At 32.3% G+C, this 25,061-nt stretch overlaps 1 protein-coding gene and 1 long non-coding RNA gene across 2 annotated transcripts; both read left to right on the top strand.

Moving 5' to 3' along the window:
- The first annotated feature begins 3,268 nt into the window (after window positions 1-3,268).
- LOC111702134 (uncharacterized) lies at window positions 3,269-3,892 on the top strand. Its single transcript, XR_002765364.1, has 2 exons — window positions 3,269-3,328; window positions 3,708-3,892. It is a non-coding gene; the product is annotated as an uncharacterized LOC111702134 (long non-coding RNA).
- A 6,439-nt stretch (window positions 3,893-10,331) lies between these two features.
- LOC111702143 (single-minded homolog 2) lies at window positions 10,332-24,777 on the top strand. Its single transcript, XM_023473722.1, has 13 exons — window positions 10,332-10,542; window positions 17,694-17,773; window positions 17,993-18,057; window positions 18,982-19,039; window positions 19,559-19,614; window positions 19,673-19,786; window positions 20,590-20,688; window positions 21,066-21,129; window positions 21,333-21,382; window positions 21,849-21,924; window positions 23,222-23,324; window positions 24,059-24,165; window positions 24,665-24,777. Exons 2-13 carry the CDS (start codon window positions 17,722-17,724, stop codon window positions 24,775-24,777), a joined length of 957 nt encoding a protein of 318 aa, XP_023329490.1. The 5' UTR covers window positions 10,332-10,542; window positions 17,694-17,721.
- Window positions 24,778-25,061: the final 284 nt, after the last annotated feature.

Below are 25,061 nucleotides of genomic sequence, written 5' to 3'. Positions count from 1 at the left end.
AAATTGAAATAAAAAATTAGGAGAAAATTAAATAAATCCTATTCCAGGGTATTTGTTACTATAATCAATTCTAAATATCCCTGATTACAGCTAACTAGCTGAATTTTTTTTTAATAGATAGGGGAAGAATCTATCTATCTATCTATCTATCTATCTATCTATCTATCTATCTATCTATCTATCTATCTATCTATCTATCTATCTATCTATCTATCTATCTATCTATCTATCTATCTATCTATCTATCTATCTATCTATCTATCTATCTATCTATCTATCTATCTATCTATCTATCTATCTATCTATCTNACAAGCAGAGATTACTACTTTATATATATATATATATATATAGATAATATACAGATTATAATACATTCTAATTTCTACAACAACAAAAAATGAATAAGACGATACCAGTTTTTTATTTGACATCAACAAAAGTTAATACATTTGAATGATTAAACATTTTTCAATATATATATTTTACAATGTTAAAAAAACATCAAGTTTTTTGATCATTTGATCAAATATTGAAATTTTCAAGAACTTAAGAAGAGTATAAAATTTGGATTGAATACAGGTTGCAATCTTTAATCTTAATAACAGTTGATCAACACCCTTTAAAATACTCAGAATTTTAACAAAAAAGACAAATCATAGCAGTATGTACTGGACGCTTAGTTTTTGGTGGAATCCTGACCGGCTTAAAAATACTTGAAGCTGTTATATTGCAAAACTAGGCTTCCAGGCATTTCCCCCTTTCAAGATAAATTTAAGAAATATACAAAACAACTTACGAGCTAAATTTATAATTAGATATTATGACTATCACACAGATTAAGACTAAAGTTTCATATTTTACAATGAAAAGCCAAGAATGCTGAAAAAATAAGTTAAAACATCCTTATCGAATAGAACTAAGTAAACCACCAAGTTGTAAGCAGTAAGTCTGACTAATGTGAGCTCTACTACTGAGCTTATGGAACTTGTAACTATGAGATTTGCGCATAATCCAGCTACAATGAACATTGTAACGATACTTGCAGTTCTCATGCATTGTTTAGTGATGACCTCTTTAGCAAGCATTAAATTTTCCCCCTCTGCAGCTCTGTTTAGGTTCTCAACTGTACAATTTGGAGTATTCTGATTTTCTGTGGAGTCAACTTCAAGTGCTTCTGGACCTGTAGCTTCTTCAGCTTGCAGGGAATACCTTCTTTGACAGCTGACTATCCTTACCGTATAAGGTAATGGAAATGATTCAGAACGCCTTAATGCTGGCTGTCCACTCCGGCCTGAATTTGTTCTCAATATATCAGATCGATCAGTTATAACTTCGATTAGTTCTGTTGGTCTTACTTGATTATTTTTCTTTTTCTTTTTCAGGAACTCTTTAACTAAAACAAATAGTACTTTAACTGTTTCCAGAAATAAGGAACATATCACCAACACTGGAAAAGTTGGTAATTCATTGCAGAACTTCTTTTCATTTTCTGATTTTGTAGCATTTGGGTTGTCAGTTACTGGAATTGTAGTTTTGAAGTCATCTTGAGCCATAATTCCCATCTCCATCTGAAAATTGAATAATGGCCTTGTGTTTGTGTTTTCATTGCACACTAATGACATGTAAGTTATGTCAAGAACAGAGACAATGAAAACCAATGCCCCAGCTACAATTGCACCGTATAATGAATGACGTATGTTGTGAAAAAGAACTGGATTGGTGACTAGTAAAAGTCTCCCACAGGAAAGACTGCAAATTGTGGCAGTTGCTGCCAAGATGTAAAGTCTGATTGAAAGGACAGTAGTTGTTAAGATGGGATATCTCATAACAATCTCACTGAGGTTGATACTCCAGAAGCAGGCTACAAATGACATGAGAAGGCTTCTGATGGTTAGAGCTGCTAGCAACAGGATCAGCAGAGCCAAGATTCTGTTCAGAATATTTTTCTGTGCTGGGGGTCTAGAGTTTAAGTACCTAAATAGAATAACAGAAGCTGACATCGTTACTATGAACCCCAGACAGTTGATGATGAAGGTGTAGATGTTTGGCATGTCAGGGACTAGCATTATAATTCCAGTATAAACAAGCAAACACACAACTTTAATCAAAGTGTGTTTGGACATGGGCATATCCATAATGCCCCCCACCTCTGGATAAACCAGACTGAGCAGAGGGAGGCCCAAGGGTAATTTAAAGAGAGTAAATTCAAGTTTGCTCTCTCTAATTGCTCTCTGAACTGATGGTTCTTTAGAAGTTTCAAGTAAAATAAATTCCCAGAAATTCAGGGATCATATACTGAGTTTATCATTAATAAATTATATTGTCAAGTAAAATGTAAAATTGGTTCTATTTCCTGTTTTTACTTTAGAATATTTTTGCTTCTTCCAAAGATATTATCCCCTTAATCTATAAGGATGTTTCTTTTCAAATTTAACTTAAAATATCCTAAAGTATTATTGACCTCGACATAATCTTGCTATAGCTGGTTACAAGTGGAACGAGGACAGTCTCAAATCTCTCTCTCACAGAATAATCACATTCTGAACTCCCTCACCCCCAGTGGCGTACTCAGGGGGGGGGACAGTAGTCCTCTTGCCCCCCCTGGAAAATACAAAATTAAAAGGAAACTATGTTTAAAAAGTAACACCTGACAATGACAAAGACTAAGGATTTGTCTAAATTCGCTGTTAATACAAAATTTTAAGATACTTTAAACTAAATTAGGTAAGTGTATGTAGTCTTACTTAGGTCGTCTTTTACCAAGATCGCCCTACGAAGCACATTATACGGAGTACACTGTACTTTGTCAGTCACAGAGGAGGTAGAACTTTAGAAGGCGCGAAGTTTATAAGGGATACATTTATAATGTTAAAATGTTAAAGATAGTTTTTCGAGCAAAGGAATAATTTTTAGACTCTATAAGGTTAGTAACACCCAAAAATGTTGTTTTTTGGGTGTATTTTTATGGGTTTAATGGACTTTTAGAACAAAACAATTCCAGGGGGAGGCAAAAAAAGCCTAGGGAGGGCAAAAAAAAGTTCTTGCTCCGTGTTAAATCTTGCCTCCCCTGGGTAAAATCCTGTGTACGCGCCTGCTCAGTGCTCATCCCTGAGTTCTTCATGCGAAAGATGTGAAACCCCTGAAGACTGGAGGGGAACAAGCCAGGGAATAGGAATAAAGAACAAGCTCTTACTGCAACAGCAAAACTAGTTTTGTTTTGTAAACTTTACCTTAAAATCTGTACTGTGTTCGCAATTTTTCTTGTCAGTTAAACTAGATATTTTGATAAGAAAGTATTATGGTTATAATCCTATGATATAGACTAAGGTATAGACTATAGTATATACTGTTTATCTAATTATGCAAAGCTGAGTTTAAGTCCTTGTATTCTTGTATTTGACCTATAATATTGATTTGTTATCTAAAAAGTTTTGTATATCTGAGTTATTAAAGATTTAAAGTATTGGAAATATGTTGTTCTTTTTGTTCATTGATCTTGTAAATATAAATTGCTTTATGTCATGAGCATTTTGATGCCTTTTTAATCTTATATTAACGATTTTGTATAATTTTTATATTATTTTTTGTATGTTTTGAACTATCAAAGATTTTAATTCGAGATTTTCTGTTGTTCATATATTCTTTTTTTCTATTACTTATGCTTACTGTCTTTTAAAAATAAGTAAAATAAAGGCAATCTATTTAGATTGAACCCGTTTCTGGAACAGTTCTTGGATTGTTTTATTCTGTGAGAGATTCGAGACTCTGTCCTGGTTCCAATCGTAACCATATAACGGAATTATGAAACCTTGCTTCCTAATCATTTCATATTTTTCATATTTTATTCAACTACAAAGCACGAGATAATACAAATAAAAAAATCACAATTTACTATGTAGTTTGTTTTGAATTTGATTATTTCTCTTGTCGCTTGCGCAACTATCTAAGAATGCCGCGCACCACTCACATTTTTCGAAATCCGTTAAAACGTTTTCTAAACAAATAAAATATTATAAAATATAAACTATATAAAAATGTGGGGAAAGATAATCGATGACTATAAGTTGTAATATCTGAATGATTTGTTTGAAATTAAATTGATTTTTTACGGTCTAAGTAGTAAGTTGCGATTTTCTGAATTTGTATGGACGCTAAGCTATTCGGTGCGAGACGTCTTTAACAATTTTCTCCTTATAGACGCAACAGATAGTAGCGATCAAAAGTGCTTTTTTATCGCATTAAGCCTATACCCCCTTTCATTTTTCGCGAACACTCCTTTTTATAAGTAGACAAATAAAAAATTCTTCATAAAATGTAGATTATAAAAAAACATTGCGGTTTGTTCTTTCTAAATTGAGATATTTAAAGAAAACAAAACTCTGTTATAACCTTATGCTTTAAAATTATTGGGACTTTTTTTACAAGCACTAAAGATTTGAAATACTTATCGATCGAACGATAATTACATTTCTTTAATTTGAGTGTTGCGAAAATTGCCTTTTATTTTTGTTTAATGAATTATATTGCAGGCGAACTAACTTAATATAAATACTTTGCATATTTCGTCTGCAGGTAGGTTTAAGTTGTGAGATGCTTAAACCAATCAGAGCCCCCAGACACAGAAAACCTAACCAATCATAGACGTAAATTTTTACAAATGGGGGGGGGGAGAACAAAATCCACGAAGTTTTAGTCTTCCCAGTCTATCATAACTTTGATTGTAAAAAATGAAAATATTATAAAAATGTTCAGGATAATATAGATGGACTACCGTTCTTAAATAATCGAATTAGGTCCTGTTTTCAGTAGAAATTGACGGAAGACTGTTTGGGGGAGGTTCGGAAGTCCTGGGGACGCACACTGCCGCAAATAGGTAAAATGAGATTCGGAAGCTATTCGGGGGATGTTGCCTTCCCTCCCTCCGATCACCTTCAATAAATCACCTAAATCCCTTTTCATTTTTCGCGAAAACTCCCTTTAATGGAAAATATTTTAGAAATAGTTAACGAGCCTTTAAAGATTATTTCATGTAAACAGTTGAAAAAGCTGGAACATTCGAAGACAACATTAAAAAATATCAAAACACCTAAAAAAAGATCTAAATACATCAAAGTATTTTTTTAACAAATAAGCGGGGAAAACAGAAGAAAAAACACCAAATAACATTTTTTTATTTTCTGCAAGTTTAGTGCAATTTTAAGCAGGAAAAAGAACGAAAGTCACATTAGTTTTGTTCAACCATTATTAATGTGTTTTTCTAAACTGGCTCTTTTCGTTAGTTAACGATTTAAAACTTCACGGCCAGCTTGCCTTTTGTTAAGACTTTTCCGTTAATTTTCAAAACTTCCGTTTTGTTAACGGAACTTTGCCCTGTCCTAATTATAATTAGGACTGGGCACGTTCTTGATTTTTAAAAGCTGTTTCTTAGCAAATTCTTTAGTAATGACCTTGAACATCATGGCTCATTACGCGTTCATGATTTTTAATATTGTTCCATTTTAAACATTTAAATTAGTTTTTGGAATTAACAATTGTTTCAGGTTCTTACCAGTCATTCATCGTCAACAGAAGTTAAAAATAGTTAATCATTAAAAATTTTCAAGTTTAGTAGGGTGAATGTTTTAGATGTAAAGAGGAGTGGCGTTTCTTGATAATAATATAATTATTTTAAAAATGTATGTTTTTTTTCCACAGAGGTAATAAGCCTGCATTCAGAGCACGATTTATCCGATAAAATTTTTTACCACGAAAATCTTTATATCCTATACCTTACCTAGAGACATTGTGATATTAATTTCAATATGATTGCATGATAATTAGGTCTCAGAGAGAAAAAAGTGTATGTGCAGTGTTTAGTTTTTTTCAACATCCCTTAACTTAAATATGTTCCTGATTTTTTACTTGTATATTAATAGTAAATCACAAATTTTCGGGCGGACTTGCAAAATTTTGCACAAAAATTTTATTCCGGTGAAACAACATACTCTCCCATCGTCGCTGTATTCAACCAAAAATCAGCTCTTAAACTGGGAACAATCCCTAAATTTGAACCAAGGCATCATATTGCCACAAATGAGAAGATAATTGTATTGATAGCAAACAATATGATGAATAGATACTTAAACAACTTCCCATTGTTATGCACCCTATTGAGATTATTATCCCCCCTCCCCTTTACACCCCTCCCTCGTTGCGCCCCAGGATATATGGTTCACACCCCATAATGATTTCCGACCCACGTGCCTTATCTATGTTTCTCTATTACTAGCGTTGAATAAAGCTAGCTGTATGTTTGATTGATATTTTTCTGTTTATCTGTCTGAATAAATGTTTGTTCGTCCTCATTGCGCATTGCGCATTATGTGCGTCTCCATTATTAATGTGTCTATTTTGCAACAGAATTGAAGTTATTGTTGCCTCCTGCATTCCCTGCATGCATGGCGTTTAACCAGCAGGTTACCACCAACTAAAAAGAGTTTTCAATATATTTTAAGTCCACTATTTAGCTGATTTTACAAATAACATTTTCAATTAATTGTGTCCTGCTCGTATCCTATCTCGACCTTACTTTTCACTGTTACCTCCAGACCATGATTTATGACCGACTCTGTATTCTTCTTTTATAATTCAAGAATTGATTCTCCACACACTCCTCAGAACTAAACAAAACACAAACATCTCCCCGGGAGGGGGAAGTTTAAAGGGAGAGGTAAGAGGAGAGAGGAAGGTTGATGAAGAGGGGTGAGGGGTTAGAGGAAGGTTGATGGAGAGGGGTAAGGGGAGGAAGGAAGGTTGATGGAGAGGGGTAAGAGGAGAGAGGAAGGTTGATGAAGAGGGGTAAGAGAAGAGAGGAAGGTTGATGGAGAAGGATAAGGAGAGGGAGGAAGGTTGTTGGGGAGGGGTGAGTAGTTAGAAGAAGGCTGATGGAGTGGAGTAAGGGGAGGAAGGTGAAAAGGTGGGAAGGGGTGGTCAACAGTATTGAGTTTACAGCATCAACCTTATATTTAAGTCAAATAAAGCTCGGTCGCTTAAGCAATTTTTTTTAGAGAAGGCAGTTTTTAAGTCGTTGTAATGTTGAGTTGAAGTTCAAAATCCAACAGAAATCTGGTTATTTCCATGAAAACCCCTAACATAGGTATTGTATAAACGAATTAGAGAACAACTTTATACTTGGGCACACTTGCGGCGCTCCACATATCTTCAGTGGCGGATATAAGGGGGGTTATTGGGGTTATTTACCCCCCCCTAGAATCCTGGGGGTAAATACCCCCCCCTAGAATCCCGGGGGTAAATATAGGGGGGAAGTTCCATGCTGAGGTTGAGAGGATGTAAATTGTAGAGTTTGTCACGGGAACTTGTTTATCCAAGAAAGTTCAAAAATATAATTTTAAAACAAAAAATCTGCCTTTGAAAACTCGACGCATTTTAGTTGATTTTTAACCAACTTTAAAACAACAGAAGAAAAAGGAAAGATGAAGATAAAAAATAAAAATTAATTTCATGTTTACGAGAATATTAATTTTCATTCATGGGTTCTTTGCAAAAGAGACTTGCGCATTTCTTGCCTATAAGTAAAAGTGGAAATATTATCAGAATTAAACACTTTTCGACTCAGAAAAACGACCGTATTTTTAACATTTTTTTCTCATTATATAAAAGTCATAAATTAGGAAGGCATACAAGCAGGAAGGAAGGAGGGAGGGATAGAAGACTGAGGAGGGGCTACGGGGGGTGTCATAGGCTAAAATAATTCAAAATTTTATATTTCAAATTTTTTTCAAATTATTTTTTTCACGGGCAACGCCCGAGGTACTAATGCAAGGAAAGTTATTTCAGAGGTGTACGCATTTTTTGTACTGCAGTGTACTGTCTTAGCGCGGAAAAGTAAACACAAGACGGATGTCAAAGCCTGCAATGGATTCAATTTCACAAAAATAATCAATGAAATATTCTGGTCATAGGAAACTATTATGTGAATTTTCAAAATTATCAAAATTAAATGCTTTTAACCTCCTCGGATATTAGAGTAACACTGATGCATCTATTCTTGTTTACAAATTGGTTTCAATGTGTACGCAGAGTATACGCGACAAAAATTAACTTTCCTTGCATTAGTACCTTAGCCTGGCCCTTCATCTAGTATATAAAAATTTGTTTTTTATTTGAATTTTCTAAACGTGTTTTCTTTAATTGCACGGGTAACGCCGGGCACTTCAGCTAAAACATATTTAAAGTAGTAATCTCTGTTTGTCTGTTTGGATGTCCGATCATAACTCATGAACCCACTGGCCGATTTGCCTCAAATTTTGATTGGGGAATCACGAGAGAAAGGTCCTGAAGGCCGGGTCTGAAAGAAAAGAACAGAAAACAGATGTTTGATCAGGTCCATATTCCAATATTTAGCTTCACACTAATTTAATATTTAATTTGTGTGTGCATGTATTCTTTACAATTCTTATTATTATGTGCCAACCTTTAAACCATTTACTCTACCCTGAACTAACGGAGGGATAGAGGTGTTCTGTTTCTTCAACTTGAATTCATTTGCGTTTTGATCTTTAATTCAACAATCTTTGAGTAAGGAGTATTGAATATAAGGGAGATAGAAACGATGCGGCCCGCCCTAATACCATATGATTATACATGCTTTGCAGACGGTACTTCATTTAAATAAGAAATATTTGTCTGATGTACAAATACCGCGTGCATGTATTCAGAATAGATTATTGAATACATTAAACAGGGAAAAAATTAGGCTGAATAACGCAATCAAATACATTTTATTGGGATGCAAAAATATTAGCAATACAAGCATATTTTTTTATAATATAAAAATTGGTTTTATTTAATATGGCATAGTAAAAAACCACATCTAAAAAATTAAAAGACGACCTTTAAAGACTCTTCAAATAGAGTACCCTATCTGCAAAGCACGAATAATCATATGGTAGGGCGGGCCGCGTCGTTTTTATCTCACTTCTATTCCATACTCCTGCAGGGTATTGAGTTTTAGGCACAAACTAAATGAATTGAGCCTTTGCTAAAAAAAACTGATTTGTAATCCCTATATATTTGTAACTCGGTATTGTATACTTTAGATATTTCATACTATGAATTCTGTTAGCTCAAATAATTTATGTTTGAAATATCTAAGGTGTATACCATACCATGCAAAGATATAGGGATTAGAAACTTTGAGTTTGTGGCAAAAACTCGATTCCTTTACAGACTTGCATTATAAAGTCATTCAACGACAAAAAAGTATGAAAGAGAAACTGCGAAAAATTTATGTATGCTTGGTCTAATTGGGATCTATTACAGTAACAGCGCGCTTGCTGGGATAAGGACCGAACTTTTAAATCTATGTCCCTCTACGCGGCAGCAGCGTAAATTTGTAAAATGGATGCTGATCAGGGGCGGAAACGTCATGTGTGTGTGTCTGTACCAAAAAAAAGATAAGAATTTAGCATGAGACATCTAGCGGCCAACATATCGTCCCCCAAAGTACGTGAACTACACGGCCACTTTCTATGGAGAAAACGGGCTCAGTACATAAGAATAAGTTAAAAATAAGTTTTATATACATGTAGTTTATTATTTACATATTTATAAGTCAACACTATAAACCAAATTTTCGTGCAAAGAATATAATTTGATTAAAGTTTACAATAAACAACTCATAATTCAAGCTTAATAATTATAATTGACCACATTGTTCTGCAATTTCCTTGGCTGTAGTCATGTTGTGTGTTAGTACCAAAAGAGTGTGCGTGTGTAATACCTAACTCGTCAGCAAAGCAGTGCGACTGGCTTTCTCATGCCAGACCAGCGCCATTGCCCATTTGCCATTCCCTTTATTCCTATTCACTGAAGCTGATATTACAGTACACTGTACAGTCTGTACGTACATATAAAATAATAACACACAATATATTTCGCCGATTTTCCTGTTTCCACCTAGAAAGTTTTAAGACTAAAAAAAATTTGGACGGTCATTTTTATCCCGAAGACCATTAACACAGCTTTGACCTTTTCACGTTTATTTGATATTAACAAGCCAGCAAACACATGCCAAATAAACTAAATACATTAAATTTAGACATTAAAAAAAGAGCATTTCATTATACAGTTTACAAATCTCTATATTATTTTGAATTTGAATTTTATAAATATTTTGAATCATCAAAGGTTTATTTAAATTGCATAATATTTGTATTTTGAAGTCAGTACGATGTTTAAAGTACGCTATAGCTATAAAATTGATTTTTAAATAGTTTCTGTCAAATTTCAGACAAAACATCTTTCGAATTTCAACCAATGAAATCGCCCCGTGACCTGTGCTGAGTCCTGATTGGCCAATTCTTTTGGTGCCTGCTTCTAATTGGCTGAGGGTAGCCGCCGGAGTTTGTAATTGGTCGGATAGAGTATTGGGTGCAGTGGACCATGTTTAGTCTAGGTTAAGCCGATGTGCATTAAAGTGTTAAACTCGCAGAGTCAGCTGTATGCAGTTAATCAACATCATAGAGATTCATTTTACTCAGGTCATAATTAAATAGGCCATTTAATCATATTTTTTAATTTAATAGGTTCAAAATACAAATCATATTAAAAAAGGAATTGTAATCTAAGAAACTGGGCGGAGAAAACAAATCTAGAAAAGTTAAGAAAAAAAGAGTTAAAATTTAGAAAATGGTAAAAAGCACAGATTGTGAGATAGAATAATGAAAAAATGAAGAAAAAAAAAGATTAACTGAAAAAGTGGAAAGATATTGTGAAATTGCGGAAAAATAATGTGGAAACGAATAAAAATAAAGTTAGAAGTGGAAAGATATAATGAAAAAGTGGAAATGTAAAAAAGAAAAGATAAAATGAAAAAGTGAAAGGAAAGATATGGTGAATAGGAGGAAAGATTAAATGAAAAAGTGAAAGGAAAGACATTGTGAAAAAGATGAAAGATATGGTGAATAGGAGGAAATATATGGTGAAAAGAGGAAAGATATGGTTAAATAGAGAAAAGATATGGTAAATAGGAGGAAAGATATGGTGAATAGGAGGAAAGATATGGTGAATAGGAGGAAAGATATGGTAAATAGGAGAAAAGATATGGTGAATAGGAGGAAATATATGGTGAATAGGAGGAAAGATATGGCGAATAAGAGGTAAGATATGGTGAATAGGAGGAAATATATGGTGAATAGGAGGAAAGAAACGGTGAATAGGAGGAAAGATATGGTGAATAGGAGGAAAGATATGGTGAATAGGAGGAAAGATATGGTGAATAGGAGGAAAGATATAATGAAATGAGGAAAAGATATGGTGAACAGGAGAAAATATAATGTGAACAGGAGGAAAGATATGCTAAAATAGAGGAAAGATATGGTGAATAGAAGAAAAGACGTGGTGAATAGGAGGAAAGATACGGTGAATAGGAGGAAAACTATAGCGCATAGGAAGAAAGATATGGTGAATAGGAGGAAATATATGGTGAATAGGAGGAAAGACATGGTAAATAGGAGGAAAGATATGGTGAATAGGAGGGAAGATATGGTAAATAGGAGGAAATATATGGTGAATAGGAGGACAGATATGGTGAATAGGAGGAAAGATTTGGTGAATAGGAGGAAAGATATGGTAAATAGGAGGAAAATTATGGTGAATAGGAGGAAAGATATGGTGAATAGGAGGAAAGATATGGTGAATAGGAGGAAAGATATGGTAAATAGGAGGAAATATATAGTGAATAGGAGAAAAGATATGGTGAATAGGAGGAAAGATACGGTGAGTAGGAGGAAAGATATGGTGAATAGGAGAAAAATATATGGTGAATAGGAGGAAAGATATGGCGAATAGGAGGAAAGATATTGTGAATAGGAGGAAAGATATTGTGAATAGGAGGAAAGATATGGTGAATAGGAGGAAAGATATGGTGAATAGGAGGAAAGATATGGTGAATAGGAGAAAAATATATGGTGAATAGGAGGAAAGATATGGTGAATAGGAGAAAAGATATGGTGAATAGGAGGAAAGATATGGTGAATAGGAGGAAAGATATGGTGAATAGGAGGAAAGATAAGGAGGAAAGATATGGTGAATAGGAGGAAATGATATGGTGAATAGGAGGAAAGATATGGTGAATAGGAGGAAATATATGGTGAATAGGAGGAAAGATATGGTGAAAAATAGGAACGATTGAGTAATAAAGAGGAGAGAATAAGCTTAATTTTGCCTACAGATTTTATTCAAACAATTGAAAATTTACTCGATAATATTTCAAAGTGTTAATATTGTTTATTGATTCAAGACGAGCAAATAACTGGATTCAAAACCAATAAGGAAGCAAGAAAAAATTCTTGTTGTCTTTGGTTTTTAATCTTTATATTATTTAAAAGTATTAAGAATATTATTGTAATTTGTTTATAACTGTTATGTTTTGGAAAATGATTTACACACATTTTAGAAATAATAGGCTACAAATAGGGTTGTTAATCGTTTTTGTAAACGTTCGTTAAACGATCGTTTTTTGTTTCGTTTTCAAAAACGATCGTTTCGTTTTCGGCAAAAAAACGATTGTTTTGAAAAACGACCCACTCGTTTTGAACTTTTAGAAAACGAATAGCGATAGTTTTTAAAACAGTCGTTTTTATAAAAACGATTTTTGACCGTTTAAAAAAACGATCGTTTTTGAGAAAACGATCGTTAACGAAGGGTTGTCGTTAACGATCGGTAACGAAACGACGAACTTTATCAAAACGGTCATTTTTGAAAAAAAAATACATACAACTTCATTGAATGTCGTCTTACATGAAGTTTAACAGTTGTGGGGGAGTTAAAACTCCTTGATATTTTCTTAAAAACAACTCAATAATAAGCACAGATGCACTTTAGGTCGGTTTCCTCTCTTCGTTAACGATCGTTAACGAAACGACGAATTTTATAAAAACGATCGTTTTGAAAAACGATCGTTTTAAAAACGACTATTTTTAAAAAACGAACTTTTTAAAAAAACGATCGTTTCGTTTTTGATTTGTTGTCGTCGTTTTCATAACGAAACGATCGTTTTTCTGAAAATCCTTAGCTACAAATTACAAAATTCTGAGCTAAATTTTACATGGAAAAAAAGAAAGAAGAGCACTTTCAGTCAAATGTATTTTTATTGAATTGATGTGGATATATAAAAATATCAAATATCCATCATGAAACTAAAGACAACCTTTATAATAAAAAGTAAGAATAGTGCAAAATAAGATAAATAATGACAGGAAGAAAAATCTATTTAGTTTTTAAAAAAATAATTATAATTATACTATAGATACAGGTTGAGTAAAAAAACAGGACTAGCGTTTTTTAGCAATCACTAAAACTTTTTTGCCGGGATCAAGGTTTGGATGGAAAAATATTAAAATAAAGTAAACAAAATACAAAAATATTTTTAGTTATGGATGAAAAAAATCCGCGAAATTATTAGTAAATCTGTTGATAAAAAAGGTATTCAAAAAAATCCGCAAAACAAATAAGTACAATTCTGCTCTAAATAAGTTTTACAAAGATGAAAATAAAACTTTAATTTCAAATAATTTTTTTATTTAACATTTAATTCATAAAGGGAGTATTTGTAAACAGTAAATATGTTTTTTATGTTTTCTTTTGAAATGTTTGGAGCCCATTTTTACTAACGATATTTCAAGAAATTTTTGTCAAATTTCTTTTATTTTGTAGATATATATAAAAAATTTGGAACTTGCGTTGCATGCATTCTACAATATTTTCTAATTAATTTCTATAAAAAAACTAAAAAAACTTAAAGATTGTTTTGAGATTATTTTTTCTGTTTACCAAAAAATTAATTGAGCATTTTAATAATTGAAAATAAATGTTTTTTGCCTAAATCCAATCTTTTTTGCTGAGACCAAGGTTTAGATAGTAAATGAGATATGTTCAATGTATGTTCTGTTTGTCCCCTTGTTATCACGTGGACACGAACAAATTATCATTTTTAGATTAAAATTATCTAACAAATTGTCAGCCCCCTCTACTACAAAATTTAAAATTAGACCCTATTTATAAGGTATCTCATATTTTTTTATTTTCTCTAGAAACCGAACACACGTATACACTTTTTGTAGCATTTTAAGGATTTCTTTTTGGTTCATTAAAAATCAATATTCAAGAATATAAAAGGAATAAAATTGTTTAATTGAATTACAGCTTTAATCGTAATATGAAGTTAAAATAAGTAATCAGCGATGAGAAATATGTTCACTGCAGGAGGATAAATCGAAATAAATCAATAATTGGACACAGAAGGATAGCATATAGAAACTTAGACAGATAGAACCATATCAGATAGATATTTGAACAGATAGAGATAGAAGTATACATAGATATTTGAACAGATAGAGATAGAAGTATACATAGATATTTGAACAGATAGAGATAGAAGTATACATAGATATTTGGACAGATAGAGATAGAAGTATACATAGATATTTGGACAGATAGAGATAGAAGTATACATAGATATTTGAACGTATATAGTTAATAGTTAGTTAGACAGATAAACAGAGTTAAAGATCAGCTCTGAAAGTTAGTTAGACAGATAAACAGAGTTAAAGATCAGCTCTGAAAGTATGAACAACAAGAGAACACGACAACTAGACGATAGATGTCTGTTTGTATAGATGTCTGTATATCTGTCTGTTATGTCTGAATGTCTAGTTGTCGTGTTCTCTTGTTGTTCAAACTTTCAGAGCTGATCTTTAACTCTGTTTATCTGTCTAACTAACTATTAACTATATACGTTCAAATATCTATGCATCTTTCTATCTCTATCTGTTCAAATATCTAACTGATATCATTCTATCTGTCCAAGTTTCTGAGAACTTGACAGCTAGACAACTAGACATCCAGGCTATGCCAGGTAGACAACTAGACAGCTACCTATATATAATAATATGTAAAATTGCAAAGTTTGCTTTCTTGAGATTAGATAAATCCACGGTATATCACGTTTAAGAACAGAGAGAACATCACGCACACAAACACCCACTCAGACACGCACATCACGCATATCAGGAACATCACGAACATCACGTACATCACGTACAGCACGCGTTAACAGGTTTCACCTCCCTTAGTTGAAGAGCATACATGAAACTGTAAACAGTGTACAATATAAATCATATAACTGTGCTACTCTAGAACTGTACAACTATATACTACTGTACAATTTTACAATGGTTCAACTGTACAATAGTGCAACTGTACATCTTTGAAAATAGTACAACGATACTTTTTTGCAATAGTACAACTGTACGACTGTGCAATAGTACAGCTGTACGACTTGCTTTTTTGTTTAGAGCTTACAGCAGATTATTGAAAATATGAATTATATTTTATTTCACACCATTTACAATTTTGTATATTTTTCTGTAGAACATATTGTCGTTTTCTGCTTTGAAAAGTGTTCAATTCTAACAATTTTTCTTAATTGTTTCTAAAGCAGAATTACGCAAGTCGTTTTATGGAGGAACCACAATTGAAAATGATAATTTTTTAATGATAATAAGATGAATATCACGTGTATGCAGTCTTGAACAGACAAAGCTTTTGAGGGTACCATCATACCATGCCACTTAAAAAAAAAAATGAAGAGAAACTTGAAGATTACGTGTGCAGTCCTTTCAGATGTAATAATTTCATTTCGAGATTTCATTCATAACAAAGTGATTTATTTTTGAGGGTATGTGTTCCATTGCAACCGCGTAGGGACTACAGCGCTGGGATTCAGCTGTTCTACGCAGTTGTTTGGCGCACCTGCCCTTGCTCTAATAAAAACTATAATTTTGCCCAACATTTTGTAGCGCAAACATTTTGAACGTTTTAAAACTAAAATTAAATTATTTTAATTTATTTCTCATAAAGCTTCTTTTGTTGTATAAATTATCAAAAATATATATGTTGAAATGTATAAATAAAATATATATATATACATGAATATATATATGTGTAGATAAAAATGAATGATTTTCTAAAACCAATATTGTCTGAACTTCGGTAAGTTTAAAAACAAGTGAAGACCTAATAATGTAAAAAATATGGTTCTTATTTGTATAGAGAAAATAATATTTGAATATTTAGAGCAATATAATATTTAAATTTCTTTTTTAAAAAAGAATGTTCGAAAAAGTGCAGTATAAGAGCGTTTTAACTGTCTAAAAAAAACCTGCAAAAATCTCCTTGTCTTAATTCTGATATTATGTCATTCCATGCATGTTATATAGATTAGGGGGGGGGGTCACTAAAACATTTAAATTTTCGTCACATCGCGTAAAACGTCACTGTTTGGTCAGCTATAAATAACAGCTATATAGATAACAGCTATATAGAAAACAGATATATATAGATAACAGCTATATAGATAACAGACTTTTCACAAAACCGACTTTATATGATAGCAGCTAATTCGCCACTCGGCCTTTAATTATAGAGTTCTTTTTCCGGTAATGATTTAAGCTTCTTCATTTAATAAGTTAAGCTTCTTCATGTAATAATTGTAGCTTTTCATGTAATAATTATAGCTTTTCATGTAATAATTTTAGCTTCTTCATGTAATAATTTTAGCTTGTAATAATTTTAGCTTCTTCATGTAATAATTTTAGCTTCTTCATGTAATAATTTTAGCTTTTCATGTGATAATTTTAGCTTCTTCATGTAATAATTTTAGCTTCTTCATGTAATAATTTTAGCTTCTTCATGTAATAATTTTAGCTTATTCATGTAATAAGTTAAGCTTCTTCATGTAATAATTTTAGCTTATTCATGTAATAATTTTAGCTTATTCATGTAATAATTTTAGCTTATTCATGTTATAATTTAAGCTTCTTCATGTAATAATTTTAGCTTATTCATGTAATAAGTTAAGCTTCTTCATGTAATAATTTTAGCTTTTTCATGTTCAATTTTTATTGCCTACAAACAAATTACCAGGTAGTCCGACAAATAAGATATATAAAGGGCGCTAATAAATAACAACAAAAATGTGTATTTTCATATTTGGAGCTATAATGATAAATACAAGGATCAAAACTGTACCAATCTAAAGGTTTATATTTGACTTGGATATTTTATTTCACTTGTTAGTCTCCTTTATCGATATTTCTCCCATTCTTATCTAAAAAAAACTAAAGTTTACGTGGGGTAAAATTCCTCTTTATAACATTTTTCAAACTTGCTAATATCTTCTCTATAGGAAACCATGCCATTCAGAATACCTGCAGCCATTCAGAGTTTCGTGTAGGCCAAAACGGCCATGTTTTTCTGCTTGATTATTTAATAAACCATTAAAATAGTTATGCAGAAACCAAAAATCAAAATTCAAATCGTCATATTTTAGAGTTTTGGGTCGTCTTTTTCAGTCTTATCCTTTGTGAGTAACCCTGTATTTGGGTGAAGGGTGCTAGACTAGGAATGATACCAGAAAATAGCCAGTCTTTTAATATCACTGGTATAAGTACTTATTTGGTTGCAAGCCTTGATTTGTCTTTTCTATATGGGTTGAGATGTTTTTGTCATTATTTTTTCCATTAAGATAGTCTTAAAGGATCCTGGTTTAAAGACTTTTTTGGTTTTTGACGATCTTCCTACTGATTTTGTTAATCATTTGTGATTTTACCATCTTTTTTTTAATTTTCAGGTTTGTGTTGGAAAGGTTGGTCTTCACCATGAAGGACAAGAGTAAGAACGCCGCCAGAAATAGAAGGGAAAAAGAAAATGGTAAAATATATTTAGTAAAGATTTTATCATTTAATAAAATACCATTAAGCGCTATATGTATTGTAAAGTATACTTTATAGGCTTTAAGATAAAATAATCATAATACAATAATAAAATAAACATAATACAATAATAAAAATAATAATAATAAAAATTTAATAATAATAATAATAATAATAAAAATAACATTTACAAAACCAATTATTCAAAACAATTTAGGAGAATTTTTTGAACTTGGTCGAATGCTCCCGCTTCCTGGTGCTATAACCTCTCAACTAGACAAGGTTACAGCTTTTTAATTAAAGGGACTGTACGCGTAATTTTAAGCGAACCTTAACCGATTTAAAGCCGTACCCTCTCACCCCGGACTAACCAGAGGCATTCGGTTTCTTCTATTTGAAATCATACGCGTTTTGGTCTATATTTTAGCAATCTTTAAACTTACGGATTTGTTTGTTTTATACTATTTATTCAAAACGCATATGCCAGCAAAAAAGTATTTAAGAAAAAAGGCTGAAAAATTATGTTTAATAGGAGAAATCGTGATCGAAAGTTACAGCTTTCTTGAATATTGACAGAACCGTTAAATCCACGTGCTCTAAACCCTTAACTGATTATCTACGACAGATATTATCCGGCGTCCTCGTGTTGATTTCTAAAATGTTGTTTAAATTACCGAATACCTTGAGTGCACAGTGTGTGAACTCATCGTATTTTCTGTTTTTAAATATTCGAATGAAATTTTTTTCTGTGACTTCTGAAAAGTAAATATTTCTATTTCTTACATACAAAACTCAGCTCGCAAACTAAATTATTAAGAGGGGCAAGCGTAGAAATAAATAAGGATAAGTTCGTCTTCTTTGATCAGTCAATTAAGGTTTAAGGCTGTGCCGCCGCACTCTAGTGTGAATCGGACTCTCCACTTTACAAGTGGAGGGTCACATATTAATTACATCTAGGTACAGCCTCTTTAAATTTAACAATTTATTAATTGGTCTCTGCACATTGAATTGTTTGGGCTAATTCGATAGCGTTTAATATTCAAATTTTAAACACGTTTGAAATTTATTAAGTCTGTTAATTTCTTCTAGCTTAAACACATATTTTCTTCTATTTAATCATTCCGATACGGTTTACGTTTTGCTTATGCTGCAAATTTAACAACTTTTGTTAAATTTTTTTTCTGATTAATTTCATTTTTTTTTCAGGCGTCTGTTATCAGATTGACAACATCATACTTGAGGATGCGTCAGGTTTTCCCAGAAGGTGAAAGTTTAATTTTAACTAAAACCGTTTTTTCTTCTATTTTTTAAAGCGACATTTTTAGAAGAAAAAAGACTAAATTTGCCATAGAGTGGTTTATGTTATGGATCATGATTCAAAATGAAGTCTAAAAATAATTCTGTATCTTGTAACTGTAGTAAATGCCCTACTCCAAGAAATACTTTTAGATCAGTACCAATCCAGGTACAGCTCAACCTTGAACTCCAAGTTTTTCAATAATGACTTGGTCAGTATCAATGCGGATACGACTCTATCTATATTATTAAATATCTGTCTTACAAGATACAACTCGATCTAGAACTCAAGGTTCCTCACTCCTCAGTAATACCATCGTTCATATCAATCCGGATACGACTAAGTCTGTATTCTCAGGTATCTTCTCAAAAGATACATCTCAATCACTCTCGTTAATACGCGAGGTATAAGAACTATTCAGTTTAATATTCAATCCCTCTCATAAATATATTTTCTTATTTTATAAAATGTATGTTTAATGTTTAGGTTTGGGGGATGGTTGGGGAATGAAGCCTTCCCTTGGACGACATGATATTATAAAGGTTAGGAAACATTTTTTAGTCATGATTAAAAATATGTGAACAATTAGTAACATTTTAGGAGCTAGGATCTCATCTGCTGCAAACGTTGGACGGTTTTATATTTGTTCTAAGCTCTGACGGGAAAATTATGTATATCAGTGAAACCGCTAGCGTACATCTTGGCCTCAGTCAGGTAAACAATGAGATACATAAAACTGTGGAATAGGAAGACGACATTTGAGCAATTTTAAGCTTATTTGATGTAGTTTTACCAGAAGCTATTAGGTGGGTCTGCGTACACTACACAATTACGCGCTATTTTCCATGTTCTTTAGCCGGTTAAAAATCATAATTTGAATCTAACAGTCGTCTTGCTTTTCCACAGTACAACTTACACACGGTACATTCCAGTTCATTTCTTGTACCGGGCCGAATTTCGACTAGCCTGGGCAAGCAGTACAGTGCAAATACAGATTATATGAGGCAAAACAGGACTGTACGCCATCTGAATGATTCTTGTGAAATTTATGTGTTACAAGTTACAAACACATTAAAACAAAAAGCAGATTCTTATTGCTTAAGCCGTTACAAAAATGTTTTTATAGGTTAACTGTTAAATTTTTTTATCAAATGGGCTCAAAACCTAAAATAACTTCTTTGTTAAGAAAAGATATAATTTTCCAGAAATGGTGTAAAAAGTATTTTCTTCTGAAACATACCAATTTTAATTGTTGTCAGAAAATGATGATAAGATTTTTAAAATCAAATATTAAATTATTTTTTTCGTGGTCAAAGGTAAGTTCTAAAAAAAACTGATAAGGTTTTTAATAAGAAATTGGTCATTGTAAATGGGGAGGGGGGAGGGCATCAAGAGTGAGACAAGCGAAGCATTAAAAATTCATATTTTAAATATCAGCGGTCTACGACATTGCAAAGAAATGAAAAATATTAGATAATTAGAGTTTGATACAAGTAATCAGTTTTTTTCCTGTTTAGGTTGAATTGACCGGAAACTCCATATTTGAATACATTCATCCTTTAGACCACGAGGAGATGAATAGTTTACTAACAATACAACCAGTACAGTACACCCAGGTACAGTACAGTACACCCGGATATAGTACGGTACACCCAGGTTCAGTACAGTGTACACGTACAGTACAGTACACCTTGGCACAGCTTATTACAAACAGGTACAGTACAAGACACCCAGGTACAGTACAGTACACCCGGGTATAGTACGGTACACCCAGGTACAGTACAGTGTACATGTACAGTACAGTACACCTTGGTACAGCTTATTACACACAGGTACAGTACAGGACACCCAGGTACAGTACAGTAGACTCAGGTACAGCGACTTTAATTTGGCTTTATTCTGTTCATCACTGTATTTCTTTTCATAACACAAGGCTTCTAGCGTTATATATAACAGACGAAAGAATAATTTGTAATTGTTGAAAATGTTTCAGGATGTTGAACTTGAGAGATCATTTGTGATTAGGATGAAATGTGTGCTTGCTAAACGAAATGCAGGTAATTAAAGAGAAAGGTTCAACAATATCTTTGAGTTCGGAAATGAAAGTTTTTCTTTTTCAAATTTTGATTTCAACAACGATAAAATTTGACGTTTTTTTTGGCGATTGGACTTTGAGTTTTCCCCTTTCTTTGCCATTTCGTCTTACCACACTGAAGCAGAAACTTTTATAAAAAACAATTTTAAGATTATTATCATTCAGGTCTCACCAACGGCGGATACAAAGTTATTCATTGTTCAGGATATTTAAAGGTAATAAATATAGAAAAAATTTAGTTCTTTGCCACAAACTCAAACCTGCTGATCCCTTTATATTTGCAACCTGATGGTGAAACCTATTTCAAACCTAAATTATTTGATCTAATAGAATTTATAGTTTGGAATATCGCAGGTCGACAATATAAGAATCAGAAAATCAGAGTTTGTGGCAAAGACATAATTCCTTAACCTTACTTCTACTCCCATTGATACCTCAACCTGACTCCTCATCACATTGATACTTCCACTTTCTTACTCCTCATCACAATGATACTTCCAGTTTCCACCTTACTTCTCCTCCCATCATTGATACCTCCACCTTACTTCTCCTCACATTGATACCTCAAACTTACTTCTCATCTCATTGATTCTTCCACCTTACTTCTCATCACATTGGTACCTCCACCTTACTTCTCCTCACATTGAAACCTCCCCCTTACTACTTCTCAAATTGATCTAGGTTAAGGGAGCTGTGGAGGGAAGGCAGTTTGAACCAGTTAATTCATCACAACCCAGCCTAGGCCTGGTTGCTGTAGGTAAGGGTTTACGTGCCAAATTTGAGATTAATCTCTAATATAAAACTAGGCCTTTATGACGCTTTGCACCTATATTCTATTTCATTAGTAAACATTTTCTCTTTGTATACAGTGATAACCAGAAAACTTTAGAATAGGAAGACGACATTAAAGCAATACTGCAGTGAATTTGATGTTTTTACAAAGCAAACATCTTTACTAGTAAGTTATTAAACCACTTGATTAGTAGACTGGGTCTGCTTTCACTGCACAATTGCTGTGTCTCATTTTATTGGCCAGTTAAAAGTCATAACTTGAGTTTTCAAATTCCAGAGTTTTCTGGTCATCTCTGTACATCGTAAAACAAAACAAAAAAATTTGCGGATTTACAAAAATATGAAAGTCGTTTATAAAGGTCGTCTTTTATGCATACCAGCTTTAAGTAATCTTTTTACAAAAAACAACTTAGGATCAATTGAATGAATTAATATTTCAAACTTGTCGATTAAACTACTCTTTAAACTATTGAGGGTCTACTCTGAAGAGAAATATTTTGATTTTTAGTTGGTTAATCCATGAAAAAGGTAAACAAACAATAAAAACAACAGGCGGAGATCAAAATGCGGAGCGTGGAGACAAAATGGCGGAGGGTCAGAGAAGTAGCGCACCCGCAAACTTTTTTGTTTTTGTTTTATACTGTACCTGTACAAAGAGAAGATGCTCACAGATAAAGCCAGAATTAAAAATTGTAATTGAAGATAGCCTAATATATATTTATATAAGCAAAGAAGTATCGTCGTGAGACATGAAACATTTGTTTATTTTACTTGAATACCTGGAATAAAATGTGAAGTTTAAAAACTATATTATATATATTTATATAGATGGCCAAATAGCTGATTCATTATAAATAAAGAATATGTTTCATGTTATAACTCGAGCGTCGTGAAGGAATTCCAAGTCTTGAATATTTATTTTAGCTCTTTTTCTTCAAGTCTTACAATACTTTATTTTTTTTGTTTGAAATTGATAATTTTCAACCTTTGTTTTTCTACAAAAGTGACTTGCAGTTTTATGCTCTGAAACAAGGAAGGAAAATAACTGAATTTATCCCTTTTTTTTTTACAAAAATGACAATTTCATTGTCATTGATACTCAGATAGAGGTTTATAGGGTACCGTTGTAAATCGGACATGTTTTTTTTAATGAAAGGATTCCTTGATTTTCTTTTACTTTTTCTAGAATTTGTTATCTCTTTCTCATCGTTTATTTCCTATTCTTCCAAACTTGTTTATTTACAATCTTGTTGCTTATTTAGGACACTCTCTACCAGCATCTAGTATAACGGAGATCAAGATGCACAGCAATGTTTTTATGTTCAGAGCTTCATTAGATCTTAAACTTATTTTTCTAGATCAAAGGTAAAAACAAATAAGATAGAAAAAAGTAAAAAAATAACGATTTTTTACATCAAAAATGAAGGGGAAATGATTTTTTTTTCCATGGGTAAGGTTCACACTTTGAAAATGTAAGCCTGAAAACGGGCAATTTAATTTTTTTCTTTCAATTTAAATTTTTTTTTATGTCTTCGAAACAAATCAAGTATAAAATATAAAATATGAAATATAAAATAATAGAAACACAAAATGTTTTGAGATAATTATTTTGGCTTAAACAGTATTTTTAAGATAATAAAATTTTAAACTAGACATGAATTAATATCTTCCTTGACAGCTGTGCTTGTGCACATCAATGATTATTTTTAATAAAAACTTGGCATCTTTTGTCCCATCGCGTCTGTGCAGAAAATACATCTAAATTCCAGTTTTTCTTTACAGTTTTAACTAAACTAAAGATTTTGTTTCTCACAAAAACAGTTTCCGGGGGCTTAGATGTATTTTTTTGTTTCAGAAATAGGTGAACACTCCCTTTAAAAGTTGAATATTGTCTAGAGTAGCTTGTTTGACTGGATATGAACCCCAGGATAGTTGAATATTGTCTAGAGTAGTATGTTTGACTGGATTGAACCCCAGGATAGTTGAATATTGTCTAGAGTAGTATGTTTGACTGGATATGAACCCCAGGATAGTTGAATATTGTCTAGAGTAGTATGTTTGACTTGATATGAACCCCAGGATAGTTGAATATTGTCTAGAGTAGCATGTCTGACTGGATATGAACCCCAGGATCTGATTGAGAAAACTCTGTATCAGTTTATCCATGCAGGGGATATGGTTCCAATGAGACTAACTCATCTAACATGTAAGTCTAACATTTTCTTCGAAATATCGAACAATTGAAATCACTTAGAAATTAAGAACATTTTGATAAAAATTTAGAACATATACAGGGTGTCCCACGGAACATGAATGTAGCAAGACGAATTGAATGTCGTCTTTAATCTTTAAAAAAATAAAGGGCGTTTATTCGCAAACCTAATAGTTTTAGCAATAACATTCTAAATTTAATTATCGCAAAAAGGCTTTTCCACTGCCTTTTTTGTGCTTTTAATATTACCGGAGATATGAAGAATTTCGTTCAGATATCAACAATTCATGGTTTATTTAACAAAATTGAAATTCGACCAAAATTCTTAATATCTCCAGTAGGCAGTATTATTGAACAATGGCAGACTATATTTTTGAAACTCCATGACTAGGAGTATTTTGTGGTCACTGTCATGTTTCGTGTGACACCCTGTATATTGTATGCATCCGTCGTACTAGTAGTAAAATGTACATCTGATCTTATTATTGTACAGTACTGCATAAAGGGCAGGCCCACACCCGGTATTACAGATGGATGACCCAGTCCGGAGGTTGGGTTTGGGTACAATCTTACGCTACTATTGTACACAATACAAGGTTAGTTTAGGGATACAGTAAGACACATTTAACAGTGGAATATGAAGGCAACATTTAGACAATCTTATTTGTTTTAAATGTACGTTAAATCAAATAGTTTTTCCAATATATGTTGAGAAAATCAACCTGTTAATAGTTTTTCCAATATATGTTGAGAAAATCAACCTGTTAATAGTTTTCCAATATAGGTTGAGAAAATTATAATATATAATGAAAAAACCAGTTTATTAATATGTAATATTCAATATGATAAACTACGTTTTATCAGGTCAATATATAATATATAATGAAAAA

The sequence above is a fragment of the Eurytemora carolleeae genome, unplaced genomic scaffold (assembly GCF_000591075.1).
Source record: "Eurytemora carolleeae unplaced genomic scaffold, Eaff_2.0 scaffold442, whole genome shotgun sequence".
NCBI classification, from domain to species: domain Eukaryota; kingdom Metazoa; phylum Arthropoda; class Copepoda; order Calanoida; family Temoridae; genus Eurytemora; species Eurytemora carolleeae.
The sequence above is the reverse complement of the archived record's forward strand: the minus strand, read 5'-3'. Positions and strand labels throughout refer to the sequence as shown.